This window comes from Lagopus muta, chromosome 4 (assembly GCF_023343835.1).
Source record: "Lagopus muta isolate bLagMut1 chromosome 4, bLagMut1 primary, whole genome shotgun sequence".
NCBI lineage: Eukaryota > Metazoa > Chordata > Aves > Galliformes > Phasianidae > Lagopus > Lagopus muta.
In genome coordinates, this window is record NC_064436.1 from 62,344,355 (window position 1) to 62,359,180 (window position 14,826).

Here is a 14,826-nt window from a genome sequence, read left to right on the forward strand (position 1 = left end):
TAGTTTTAAAATACCTTTCCCTGAAGTTTACCTTTTCATAGTATTCAACACCTTTCTGCCTACTGTGCTTGCACTGACTCTCACACAGTTTCACTGCAGTAGCAGCAATATCTTGGTCAGATGACAAATCTATTGCAAACTGCATCTAGAGTGATTCCATTATGGATGTGACTTACTAATCAAAGTATATAATAACCAGGTACTTTTATGCACAAACTAAGAAAAGATTTCAGAGCGAGATTTATTTTTTAAAATCCTGCTGAATGCGTTGCTTGCTAAAGAAATGAAAATATACACAGTGTAACACAGAATGAGTATTCACAGTTATCAATGACAGGTCAGAAAAATTAATAAAAAAGCGTCATATCAAAGCATGCAGACATACACATGCATTAGTGAAACAAGAAAATATGCCTACCAAAAACAGGAAGGTTAACTGTTTTGTCAGTTACATTAAAGATTAAGCATTACTGACAAAAGGAAGAACACCCAGTTGAATACTTCTAAACATGGTCTTAAAAAATTAAAATTTCATCAGCATTTATCATCATAGTTTTGCTATTGCACTACAGCAAAAATAAGAATGAGCTTTGAATAATTTTAGAATGTCTTGGTTGAAACCACCAGAAATTATCTCAGAATTATTTTAAGATTTACTGTGATTAAAATCAGCTGAAAACAGGAAGGCATTTGTGAATGAAGACCAGAGCTCAGCAAGACAGTGAAATGGGAGAGGAAATAAAAATCAGAGAAGAATGCAATTAAAGATTAGATTTCGGAAATAATCACCTTTATGCTTTCTTGCAAGAACAGGGCTGCATGAAGACCCCCCTCCAGCTGCAAATCACAGAAAGTAACATATCAGGGCAAAGAGAGAGTTGCTGCAATCATGAAGGAATTCTAACAACCACAGATGGGAAGTTAAAAAAAAAAACAAAAAAACAAAGCCAGGAAAAAAATAGCAAACTTTTTCCTTATGAAGTTTGGGTGTTGTTTTTTTTGTTTGTTTGCATCATGCACCATCAAATGACTTTTTAATTTTCTATGCAAATTGAGCAAAGTTTGCTTTTTTAAAAAAAAGTGTTTTTAATTTCACTGCTATGATTGCTCCTGGCTAATGAATTACCTTCTAAGAGCAGCAATACTAGAGTGATTCGATAGTCCAAAGAAGTCCTTATAGAAATCCAGCCAGAGATTGATTGTTTTCAAAGAGGTAAGTAGCATTTAAAAGACAATTTTAAGAACATGCACTTCATTAATAACTGATTTTAAAAGTTATGGATAAACTAAGGTCATGCTTTAGTTCCATGCTAGTTTTCTCATTCAGCACAAAATGCTTAGTTAACACATGTAAAAACATAAATTCTGGTTAGATCAGCTTTCTATGAGTCACAATCGTCAGGTGCTTAGTGAAAAGAACATAAATGTGAAAAGAAATCAGTCACCACTGTTAACCAGCTCTGTGTAAACAAGAAAACACCAACAAAAAAAAAAAATTATTTTGGAGTTTCTCATTACTCAACAGATGCATACCCACTTAAAGGGGGGATGGCAGGGGGTCTTATCCCGTACCTGGAAAAATGCTATGTATACTTTTACAACTTCTATTCTACACTTCACACTTTCAGATTACATCAAGGAAAGAACCCATCACCTCAATTTAACTCAAATTACCGAAAATACAGCTTACCTATGAGCTCCACTATGCTCCCACTGCGGTTCCTGATGGCAGATTCATCTTTGGATACACTGACCTGTGCAATGCCACCTAAGGCAGTCAAAGCATGCAGAAGTTCAGGTGGTGGTGTTCTAAAGAGCTGCTGTAGTAATTCTAAAGCTCCAGTTACAACATTATGGTCCTGATGCTGAGTGTAATGCAGAGTCAACTCATAAACCTGAAAAACAACAAAGTACTGGAGTAAGTTTCTGTAAAGACACAACGTACTACATTTGCTTTCCCATGCCACGTAAAATCTCATTAAAAATGCATTTAAATGCATTAAAAATGACAGATAAGGTTTATCTAATCTTCATTACCCTTTTCCCAGGTAAAAGTTTATTTAATTCTAGCCATTTAACCTCCTTTCCAGTAGAAGCTTCCATTAAGATGCTCGCTTAATTGTTAGAGAAGGAAGAATCAAATAATGCTTTAATGTTAATGAAGTTCATTGGCTTCCTCAGGAGCACCTAACAAGCATTTTTCTCAGATTTCTTGTTATCAAAATTATTTACCAGGAATGCCAAACAATAGACAAACTATCAATTACCAAGATGAAGAGCCTGAAACCTTCAATGCCAAACTAGCATTTCGTTGTATTACATGAAAGATTATCCTCCCACTCCACTTTGAATGTTCTCCAGGTTGGTTAGTTATTCCTCATAAGTTCTACCTGTATAAGCTGTTCTGGTGAAGGTGAAATCTCTGCTTCTTTCCTTGTTACACCAAAACTGCCTTTCAGGCTGGTATCCTTTACTTGTTGTTGCAATAAGGGTATGAGATACCTCAGTGTAAGTAAAACACCCAGAATTAAAAGTGTAGGATGATCATCTTCTACAGGAACCAACAAGCCTGGAGGTAAAAACAGAATAAACTTACTGACGATGGTTAACTTCAAAACATGATTTTTTTACGTACCCATATAATAGTTTCTTTAAAACAAAAAGACCACACCACCATCCAACAACTAAAGATTTCTTTAATGTAGAAACACTTAAAAATATGTATTATTTAACACTCCTCACAATGATGTAGGCAATGAGGGAAAATACCTCTCCTCCCTTATTCCTTACTACTTTCTGTTCAATAAAAATACACTTTTTTTTTTTCTGAATCATCCCAGATGCTCTTATTAAGTGATTTTCTCCACTTGTCCTTTTAAGTGAGGCCCAACAGAGCTCCCCCCTTCCAAAGCACAGGCACACACAAAGCACTGTCCTAACAAATAATGTTTACTTTTCTGCTTCTTGTCTCAAGTACTGATCAAAGCAGTAAGTTCAAAATATACGACGATAAATATTTGTTACATTCGCATTAACACTACTGTCTGAATTCATTGACAACATATAAAACAGTACCTTTAAGACAGAAAAGAACACTGTGCACAAATAACAGAGGACTGAGAAGTAGCACACCATCTTCAAGATAGAATCAGGAAAGTCACTACATGGCATTTGCATTCATCATCTTTTCTTTTACGTAACACAGCTAACGCCTCATGCATCTGCCTGTCTCCTTACCTCTGCATTTGCAATGTAGTCTACTTATGAAAGAACCTCATAACTGCATCACAACCTCAGACCTACTGCACTAAAAACCAGGCTGCTAAACAATACGAGTCTTCACAGACTTTTGTGCAAGATCTTTGACAACAACGCCCAGATCTCCTCATTTTCCAATAGGCTACTTGCTTCCCTGGCTTGGGCTGTTTCTTTTCAACATTACTGACCTCATAATTCCACACACAGAGAGACAAATAACATTACTATCTGCATAGGCCCAACAATACAGTACAAAGAAAGCATTAGCTGTGTAACTGATGTATAAGCATCCTTTTTTTGTCTGAAAACCACTTTCAGGTTTAGCAACATACATGAAAAAGGAATTTCACATTACTGATATCTGAAGCAAATGTAATTTCCCCCCTCCCAAATCTTACCTAAAAGTACATTCAATAACCAGGCATAAAAATACTGCATTCTTCGTGAATGTTGACAGATGCTTACTGCTGATCCCGCAGCTGTTCGACGGATAGTGGGGGAACTGGACTTAAGATTAGCTATAAAAGCCTTCAATAAAACCTAAAAACAAGATACGTTACTTCACTATTAATGATAAAGAAAAGAGGAGAGGAGTTCAGAAGTCAGCAAATATCTTTTTCACCCAAAGCATCACATCATGCAAGGACAACATTTGCCTTGATTTATACGTGCAGCTATTATACCATCCACTGTAACATCTGATTGGTAACAGTAGTAGTTTAACTGTGCACTGAGATAGAACAGGAAGCACTACTGTGTTGAAGATACCTTAATCTCATTGTCGTTTGCAAAATTGCCAAATGCTGCCATGATTTTTGGTATTGCTGCAGCTAACGTTTCTTGTACGGATTCTTCAGGTCTCTTACTTATTCGTGTTAAACAGGGCAAAAGGTTCACTAAGTATGGCCTAAGAATGACAAAGGAGAAAAACAAATTTGAGGTAAGAACAATTGTACTGACTTAAATGTTTTTAATTCATACTCTTTGTACTCCTCAATTATTAATATTACTAAATCACACAAAGTGCATCTATTAGCTACGTAAAGTCTTCTGAATATGATTTGCAGACAACATTAAGCAAAAAGAACATTATGAAGTACAACTCATTGTTTTTATAAGCTTCCTTCCCTCTCCCACCAAATCACATACAGCACAGAACTAAAGATCTTCTAGAAGAATACCACCTAATCCAATAAAGCCAGTTCACAGATAATGTGACGGGGATTAGGGAAGGCAGAGAGGGAAGAAGAATCTTTGAAATCTGAGAACAGTAACACTTTGCTAATGCCTATATTTTGTTAAAGTTTGGAAAATTCTTTGCTAGGATGAGTTTACCTGCATTTCTGAGGCCGAACCAGATGAGCAAGCTCAGCAAATCTCCAGAGCGCAGCACGCAGGCTTCGGGAAGCACCATTCTATAGAGAATGTAAAACCATTTCATCAAGCAAAACCAATCCTTACTAAAAAGGTCTATAATTGCTTTAATTTTATACAATTTTACTTCGATGAGAACAAAAGGTGCCTACAAGCCCTAAAATTCTTCTAGCCAAAAGGAAGCAAAGTTAGCTCGAAGAATGCCTTTATTTTTCTAGTTGGCATTAAGATTTTCCAAGTGACCCAAAATGAATAATAAAAACTACAAAAAAAGAGAAGGAAACATCTGAGATCTCCATTTTGCTAAAATCAGCTTAAAATACCACAGACAGAGTCATCAACCAACAAAGAAACTGATGATATGAGAATTTAAAATCACCGGAACACTTGCAGAGATACAAATCCAGCACAAAACTGACAGCAGTGGAGCTCTGCAAGTAAATAGCCTTCGGCTCTTGAGAACCTCAAAAATTCCATATATTACTTCATAATGGCTTGGACTCTGAATTCAGTATCTATATAATCACCTTCAATAATGCAAGTGACCTGCACCAGAACGTGATTAGATTCTGAGCCTGAGGATATATTGGAGCTCCTTAATGTTGCTGGCAATGTGGAAAACTATGCAAGTTGAAAGGTGCCAAATTCACAATCTCCCTACTTGGAGAAACATCGTGCTTTATTTACCTTTACCTAAATACTTCTCAAATTAACACCTCCTGGTTTAGTGGGAGCTATTGGTAACAGGTGAACGGTTGGACTGGGTGATCTTTCAGGTCTTTTCCAACCTTGGTGATTCTATGATTCTCCTAAAAACTGAACTGAGGCAGTTAGAAATTGTTTTTTCTTGTTTTCTTTTAGTGTATCAAAGCTTCATGGTAACACTGTTAGCATGAAAAAACAGAAAAAACAACCACTACATCTACAGAAAAGCTACCAACATTTTTTTTTCCTATTGATTTTGTTTTCTGAAGTTCTATCAATGGTAGGGAATACCAGTAGTGTCTGACAAACCTCACCTATATTTTCTCTTTTATACCAGCTGCTACATGCTTATAGATGCAAAACAAGATTTTCAGTGATACCATGCTGAAAACAGCATTTATTTAATATCCATACACTAATAAAACAAAAAGATCTTCAACTGACATGAAGACTGGCATTAAATTGCACACTGTGGTGCCAAGATATGCTTCAGTATTTTTACTTATGTTTCTTACATAAGCTGTAAATATATATCACACAGTCACAAAGCAACCTAATTAAAACTTGTATCAGACCACTTCAGGTCTTGGTCAAATAATTCCTGCATGACACTTTGGCAAATCAAGAATTTCAGTGTCCTCCACCTATATTTCTCCACCTTCCTCCTTGAAGTTACACATTCCAGCTCACTCAGTGAAGCAAACATCATTAATATGCTTATTCATTTGACTGCAGAGTTACTAAGGCTATCTCAGACTGCTGTTCACACCAAATGCTCACACGTTTTCTGCCAGATAAGCTTTCGAGGTGGAAAAAATCTAAGTAAATAGGGCCAACAGTAAGGAACTGAGTAGAATAATTTTAAGCAGTCAGATATTTCAAAAGAGAGGTTTTGATCTTGACCTTAAAAAAGTAAACATGCTATTTACACTAAGGCTACAATCTCATGTACTAAAACACTAAATAGCATACTGCAGAAGGACATAAAAGAAGACAAACCTCACCTTTTTAATCTCCTTATACAGTTCTAATTGTAACCTAGGTAGATTGGAGTCCATCAAAGCCTGCAATAAAATACACTGTCAATACATGTCAGAGTGGAGGCACTTCAAAGGAACAAAGTTGCACATGCAATAAAACAGCTTTAAAAATACAGAACATTTCTCCCTCCGTTATCCTGTATTTAACACATTCTGGTTGTACAAGAGACATTCCATCACCTTTTACCCAAAGAACAAACATACACAGACAATCCCACAAATTAAACTATATTATAGTATTTAAATTAGTTGGTATTAGCTACTTGACCTCAATCTGTCCAGAAAAGGCCATATGGCATCACACCACAGGTACAGCACACCACAGGTACAGCCAACTTACCATGCCTTCAGCAACAGCCAGTAATAGATACTCATGAACAGACTACTAAAATACCAGAACAGTATCTGCAAGCAGTGGGAGTTATTCCTTGCTCTACACAACCCCGCTTTCAAACAGCCACAAACTGTCAGATGTATCCCAAACCGAGGCTGCATTTGTACCATAACCTTTAATAACCCCTGAGAACCCTTTTTTTTTTATGCATTAGCCTGTTTTCTGCATCCATTTATTACTAGTAAGTATTCTGGGCAATAATCCTGTTTCAGGATCTGATCAACCATGTTGTGAGAGAGCACACATTTTACTCTGCTCTAAACTTGAAGTGCAATTAAGGATTAGAGTATGTGAAATGAAAGCAAGTGCTGAGAAGTGTTCATTTTCTGTTCATTTCAACCCAAATTATTCTCCCTACACCTTTCAAATGGCAAAATGGGGAAAAAATGAGACTAGTTCCACTATACATAATTTCCTACAGAATATTTTGTTTACACATGATTATCCTTTCTTCCTTTTTTTCCTAGCACATACCACTATGAATATTTCTACCATAACTCCATCAGCTGAAACAAGACCTTCATACAGTGTGCAGATGCTTGCATTATGGATTTAACAGTGCTATGCTCCCTCTTTGATTCTTTACTCCTTGTCCAGTTATTCAGTGATTTCTAGTCTCCTATTCACCATTTTTGACCATCAACCATTAAACTCACATCTTCACAGGATTACTCATAACTATAAAATCTTCATGGCAAGTGCTAATGTGGAGGCCACAACTGCTTATGCATGGTCAGTGAAGGTCTGTTGCTCCTCCTCTATCCTAGAATTGTATGCCCAACATCTGTATGACTCCCAAACTACACTAGTCATTGCAATAAAATATTACCTTGTTTGTATCTTTATACTGTTAGAAGCACTCTAACTATTAACTGCAGGTGCCTAGGCTACTCTATCTAGGGACAAATCTCACTTACATCCCCTAAATATTAAGTTTTCCTGAAGTTCACTGCCTCTGCATTGATATCAGTCAACACAAAAGCAGCATCAGCTACTATTTTGACTTCAGAAGATTTAGCTATCCTTACAACCCATTCAACTTGAGACCATTTCATTTATCACTGGCATTACTGATACTTGCACAAAAGAAAGAAAACTGTAGATTTTTTCCCTCTTCATTTATATACCAGACTGGTCTTCCTGAAGACTGAGTTGCTTCCACAGAGCATAAATACTGAAACAGAATAGAAACTATTGCCACACAACTATTGCCATTTCATAGCTGTGGTCAAACTGCAAGCTGATAGAAGACTCCATCATTTAAAATAACCTTTAGAAGAAAAACTACTATACAATGATCTGAAAAAAAATAAAATAAAATAATGAAGTGTTTCAAGTTTCCTAAAAGCTCTCCAGTCAACAACAATGTGAAACAGAACAACATGTGAAACATAAGAGGAACAATTTCTTGAAAGAAGGAAGAAAGGAAGGAAGTCTGTATTCTTTAACACAGTTTCAGAGCATCTCCTTAAGTAAATGTAAGCATCTCCTTAAGTAAATTATGCTACTTAATGGTGAATGCATTTCATGCAGTGCTAAACTCTTGGAAAGGGAAAAATGTTTACATTAGAATGAATAGATGAACAGAGCAAAGTGCTACAGGACAAAACGAAAAGAGTAAAAAAACATTTGCATTACTTCATTCCCCATCAGTATGGGATAAGCCTTTACAAACAGCAAACTTCCAGATCACTAATTCATACAGACACCAAACAAATAGAAAGAACTGAAATTGCTACAGAAATACAGATTTTTTTGTTTGTGTCACGGAGTTGACCAGATCAATCTATGTCTGTGACAGGGGCGACAGGCCTCTGCCCTCCCCCCCCCCACCCCAGTCCCACAAAAATGGGAAGGAAGGAAGGGAGGAAAAGAGCAGCGGCAACAATCTATGGAGGAAAACTTACTTTACTATAATATCGGAATACACAATAACACAATATATACAATTTAATTGCAATTGAGATTAATAAATCAGACAAGATGAGAGAGAGAGTTCCAGGGACCGATTCAAACCTGAAAAGCTTGGAACGGCTAGGAAAGCTCCCTCCAGCACCCACTGCAAGGCAGCAAGAGAGCGCCCCCCCACCCGTAAGGGCCAGATCCCATGACTGCTGTAATGTACAGGGATAGGTACTTGGAACTGGGGCACTGACACTTTAATGCCCCGTACACTACATGATGTTTTGATGTGGAATACTGAAACCCAAAATAAAAAACAAACAAACAAACAAAAAACATAGAACCATGACAGTTTGCTTGCTTCTACATCTCCCCTTCAAGCTAAGGAGAATTTTTATTTACAGATTCATAAAGACTTCATTTTGTATCAACTAGATTAATTATGCAGGCACATTGCACAAGAAGAAAAAAAAAAAAGAAAGGAGAGGTGAAGATAAACCTGTTCTGGAAGCAGCAGCTCACATCAGTTCCTCATAAGGTTCATTTTGTATGCTGAATCCACAATTTGACCTTGACTGACCTTCTATCAATATCCATCTGCTGTCTCCACCGAGTCCTTGTTTCTGGATTGCAGTATGGTAATAAACAGACTCCAGAACACTGCTTTTATCCTAATTATGCCTAAAAGCTCCTCTGCCAAGTCTCAGTAAAGCACTATCACAATTACAGTATGCCATTAGTCTGGAACAAGTCATACCATCTTACAGTCAGCTTTTCAGTAATATTTTTAGCTTTCCTACATACTACATAGCCTCATGCTTACGAAACAAGAGTATTCCTCCCATCCCAAAATGATTTTTAACTAACTTAAAGAGAACAGTTAATGAATTGCTGAATAAAAAAAACAAACCAGAGCAATAAATTACCACAGACAAGTTCAAATACCTTCATCGATATAAAATTTATGTAACTCCATGCATAAAAAGCTCCCCTTAGAAGACATAATTTCCTAAAGCTTACTCTTGCATTAGAAGAGATTATCAAGAATAAGTAAAGCAATTAAAAGAATGTGTGATTTCACAAATAACACTGCATCAAGAAGAAGTTGAACATGTTAACACAATACCTAGAAGTTCTTACTTTAATAACTTTATTAAGGCATTCATCAGCAACCATCCGGACATCTGATTCTGCATCCTCACTGCAGAGGAGAAAAAGTTCCATAGCAATCCCCAGCAGTTTCTGAAATTCTGGAGAATTTCTAGATAAACAAATATTAAAAAAATCAGACTGTGCACGGCAAAAAGCAAACATCAATGCTATTCATAAAGGGGTTTCAAAACTCTGCTATGTATACACTGTACAGTTTTACAAGAGGAGAAATGATCCAGCAGATAAGTGTTTCATCAGGAGTTAGGAGATTATTTCCCTGCTCTTTCCCTACATAATCAGGCACCCTATTTGACAACTTTGCCTCGCTTTCTTCTGTCTGAAATAGAATAGTATCTACTCTACCAATGTTTAAAGAAAACTATTACATTTAGGCTTAGCTAAAAAAACACAAACAACAAGAAGCAGCAATAACCAACATTGTACCACTGCAGTTTAAACAGAAGTTGAGCACTTAAAATCAGCAACTACCAGGAAGCCTACACGTATCAAGCAACCAGAAGCAGCTATTCATATTAATGCAGCAAGTTATATTAAAGCAACAAGTTTAAGATAGACGTTGCCTTACCTTAAAGACTGAGCAACAATGTTTTCACATATTGTCAGGCAATGATTCACTCGATCTTTCTTTGTAGTTAAAAGTTCCTTCTTTCTAAAACGAAACAATTAAAATAAATCTAAGACTAAAAGTGAGTAGTAATTATATGAATGCAATTCTGTCATACATCACAGCCCCCCAGATGATTCTGACATCATCCAAATAGCAGAACTCTAGACGTGGTCCATACCTGTCTATAATCCTGTCCTCATAGTAACACTAAGGAGAAGCTTAGCCAAGTAGCAGCAAGCACAGAACAGACAACTGAAGTCACAGAATCAAAGGATGCGTATCTACAGAAGATGCAGAGCCCAGTGTGTAAAGCCTGGCATTTAGAAAACTTTAGCATTCACTCTCATATACTATAAACTCGTAAATAACAGAAGCTTCTTCCCTGCTCCATCCTCAATCTTTTTAATACATGAAATGGGGGAAACAAAGCCACAAAAAAACCAAACCAAAACAAAAAAACAACAAACCACTAGAATGAGGCAGATTGACAACCATGACTGTGAATTTTCATTTCACTATATGCAAAGTCTCCTACTTTTAACTTACCTGACAGAGAACCACCCCTAGGAAAAGGGAAATTATCTATAAATAATTAACCAGATGAAAGCCAGACGCTGAAAAACACACCCCAAGGTACCTCTCGTGTGTACCAGCAACGAGGCACCTGCTCACTCACTCACAGATGAGTGAATGCTGGACTTCACTTCTGCTTTCCAAGTGAAAATAAGTAAACTGTATTTTTAACACTTAGTTTTCTGTCTTAAGAAAAAACAGCAGAACCATCAAAGAGCAAACAAGTGTTTCTAAAGTAGAAGTTGGAAAGCGGTCAGAACAGCCTTGAACTACATTAACACAGCACAGCTCTAAGGGGCAACAGTAAACAGCCAATAAACACTTCATAGTAACTGAAAATACACCATTAAGACAAAAACTGGTGAATTAAGCTGTAATTCCTTCAGCTCAAACATTACTACATTTTCTTTTAAATAAGTACCCCTGTCCTTTTCCTTCTGTCGTACTGGGAGTGGGGATCTATTTCATCCCAGCATTTCAGTTTTTCTTCCAAATATCTGCTCATTTCTCCCCTGCAAACATTTTAGAGAACACTAATGAGGAAAACAAAACAAAACAACACCATTTTTCCATTAGATCTAAAAAAATATTGTGAAATGTAAGCTTCGGTATTCCTCAGAGAGGATCCCTTCTTTAGCTAATACAGCCCTGGGCAAGGCAGGGAGCAATGCTCAGTAATAACAGATGAGCACCATCGATCTCTGGCAGATTTCTGTAAGCAAAGAGCTCCCCTAACATGAGCCTGCCACTTCTGAAATGGTTAGTTGAAAAAAAATAATTAAAACAGATAAGAAAAATGGCCTGAAAAATTTCAAGTGAAAACAAAGATGGTAACCTCTGAACTACACACATTCCATTTAAATTGAAAGAACAGAAATTGAGTCACTACTCAAAGGGAAAGAAGGAAAAGCATCAAACTGCCTTTGCTGCACTGCATCCTTCATTTGCCATTTGGTATTTGCCTTCCTAAAAAGCAGCTTCTGAAGGGGAGAAAGAAAACATTTAACGTATATCATGTGCACACAGATTTAATATGTCTACAAAGGGAGAAAGCTAACACAACAATATTTTTGTCTCTGGAGATAGGACACAAGGGATTTTTTTTTACAGAAAGGTTTATCCAGAAGCATTATGAAGACCTCAGGGAAAGTACTGATGAGCCACCTGGGGGCTCAACAGCATCATGCTTTTCTCAGAAGAGAGCTGAGGCAGTGAGCTCAAGTGTTTGGTCAGACAGCACTTCATGTTTCAAGAACAGAAGGCAGGAGATACCAAAGCAGCAGGTACCAACAGGAAAGCCTCACCCCACAGGCACTGGAGTTTAATCTTCTGCAGGCTTCTACAGACAGCCTCAAGCCAAGAATATTAACAAATAACATAAGAAAAATCAGCAAGTCCTGATAATTTTGCACTCCGAGCCCAAGAAGAGCTGGCCACAAAAAGATCCAACTCGCTTTTGTTAAGCCTTGGAATTAAGGATGTGTAAAAGGTCTAAAGCACTGGTGCTGAACTAACATTTAAAAACGTCAGGCCAAACAGCTTGACATTAACCTTGAGAAAAGCAATGGGAAAACTCAAGGTTCTACTAACAAACAGAAATACCAGCACGTTAAAAATAAAGCTAACAAAGCTGAAGTACAGTGAAAGATTTGAACAATACAGTAATACAATCAACAGTGGATAGATCAACAGACTGGAAAAGGAATAAGCACCCTAGAAATATTAACTCCAAAAACTCATCTTGGAATTACCACTGACAAGCAGGTCAACAGCTCTTACAGCCTTAGCTAAGCAGAGAACTTGTAATATTTCTACAGACTGTGCTGATAAAACCTATCTACAATCACAGATTCACTCAAACAAAAAGCTAGGATAAAAAAAGCAGTGAGTAATGAAAAATGCCCATTACTGGAAAGTTCTTTGGCTCCAAATGCAAGGGTCAGAACCAAATGTAAAACTGAAATGGGTCACAATTTAACATGACTACAATAATTAACTATCAGAACAGGTAAACAAGAGAAAACTGTTCCAAAGATGGGGGAAAAAAAAAACAACAAAAAGACAGCCTTTAGAACAGTCAAATCAAAACTAGTTACTTCTCCAGAAGAAACGTGTGATTAGCACAGCATTCTGGTCAGCTCCGTGACAGGGGTGAGATGAATAAGATACAGGATGCTGTATGACAGCCCACCTGCTCTTTTGTTTCACTGAACAAATTCAATTTTTACATCATACTGACCAAATTTTCAAGTCTGTGGGAACTTCATTATCCAAACCAAAACAAACCCAACTCCAACCAAAATTCAAGAGACAGAAAAAGCAAAAAATTGAGATGGGAGACAGTAAGGTGCCTCAGCAGAAACTTAAAGAAGCAATTTGAGGACAGAGAGCTCAACCTAAGTATTCACAGAAGAGTAAACCTACAACAAAAGAGAAGATGAGAGAGGAGGCCACAACCTGACATGTCTATAACATGCACTAGAACTGCAATATATGATTACTGCTGATTAAAACCTCTTAAAAAAAAAAAAACAAAACACTCTTGGGTTACCAATAAATGTTTGAATTCAAATAATATTTTAATAATAAAAGAAAAATCAGGATATTATTTTCATCAAGATCTCAAAAGTCACTGTCACAAAGACTTTCAATACACTTGTGCAAATGCCCTCTATGCTCCAGCCTCTGTGACCTTAAAATATTACAGGTCAGGAGAGAGTTTGTTGTTGTTGCTTTTTAATTGCAACAAAATATTGAGGCCATTTTCACTCACTCCAATAGGAATGCTTTCTGGGGTATTTTTCACTCATGCAGACAGAACACTGAACACTGTGTTGTAACAATTTAAGGCGTCTGTTTAAAAATGAGAGGAAGATAAGAAATAGAAGTGGATTTTACTTTACTTTACAGAAAACAGCAGAAAAAAAAAAACAGAAAAAAAAGCCTATCAACACCTGCGATAACGTGATTCTCTCCAATTCAAGAAATGATATTGTCTCACTCATCTAATTTAAGCAACAAGACAATTTTATCTGTTTGGATAATGCCAAACATATTTAATTAAACAATTAAAGAGCAATCCAGCAGAATTTATGCTATGAAATTCACCAATTCCTTTATTGTCTCAATACTGACAGGTAAAGCAACATTGTTTTCATAGCTGCAAACAGATAGGAGGATAGGAAGTTACTGTACAGCACTACAAAATATTTGAGGGTTATTTGTGCAGAATGACAATTAAGATGAGTGCTTTGCACGTCCCCATGTGCAAAGAACACAGAAAGGCATTTCTCTTTTCCAATCCAATGGATGGAAAATGCAAACAATACTGAGAGTTACACTCAAGACGTCACCTGATATTTTACTAACCATTTTGGAAACTTCACCAAAGATTGGCACAATATCCTTTCACAGGCTTTTATGAGGCTCAGTGCCCTTTCTGAATTGGTAAAGCTCCTGGGGGCATGCAATACTATCAGCTTTCTGAAAACATCCAGTCTATTTTTAAACAGAAAAAACAAAGTCAACTAGGACAATTACAAGCTTGATTTCTTAGTGCTTTGACTATGGTATGCCTAAATGCAAACCTCAACATGAACCATAACATCCCTCTGCAAGCATCACAAATTATTTTCAAGCACAAATTATTTTCTTTTGAAATAAGATGATCTAGCCTAACAATATCTGCTTAGACTTTTTCTGGTATGTATAGGAAAGAACGGAAATAGATGTCCACCTATTCTCCATGCCACTCAAAATAATAGTACAAATAAAATATAAAACAGCAATTAGTCCCTCAA

The 14,826-nt window shown here is 36.7% G+C and overlaps 1 protein-coding gene across 4 annotated transcripts in view; it reads right to left on the minus strand.

The window, feature by feature from the left end:
• Positions 1 to 14,826, minus strand: part of HTT (huntingtin) — a 79,108-nt gene that overhangs the window by 63,008 nt on the left and 1,274 nt on the right. For 3 of the 4 annotated variants that reach the window (XR_007376226.1, XM_048941341.1, XM_048941340.1), the window contains exons 2-10: positions 10,412 to 10,495; positions 9,814 to 9,934; positions 6,342 to 6,401; positions 4,594 to 4,673; positions 4,027 to 4,165; positions 3,657 to 3,798; positions 2,391 to 2,569; positions 1,691 to 1,895; positions 790 to 837 (exon numbers count right to left, since the gene is read on the minus strand). Coding sequence is in view for 3 of the 4 variants with exons in the window: in XM_048941341.1 (XP_048797298.1) it covers positions 790 to 837; positions 1,691 to 1,895; positions 2,391 to 2,569; positions 3,657 to 3,798; positions 4,027 to 4,165; positions 4,594 to 4,673; positions 6,342 to 6,401; positions 9,814 to 9,934; positions 10,412 to 10,495 (1,058 nt within the window). In the remaining variant the exon portion in view is untranslated. The remainder of the gene's footprint in view (positions 1 to 789; positions 838 to 1,690; positions 1,896 to 2,390; positions 2,570 to 3,656; positions 3,799 to 4,026; positions 4,166 to 4,593; positions 4,674 to 6,341; positions 6,402 to 9,813; positions 9,935 to 10,411; positions 10,496 to 14,826) is intronic. The other variant, XM_048941342.1, reaches the window with a different exon arrangement.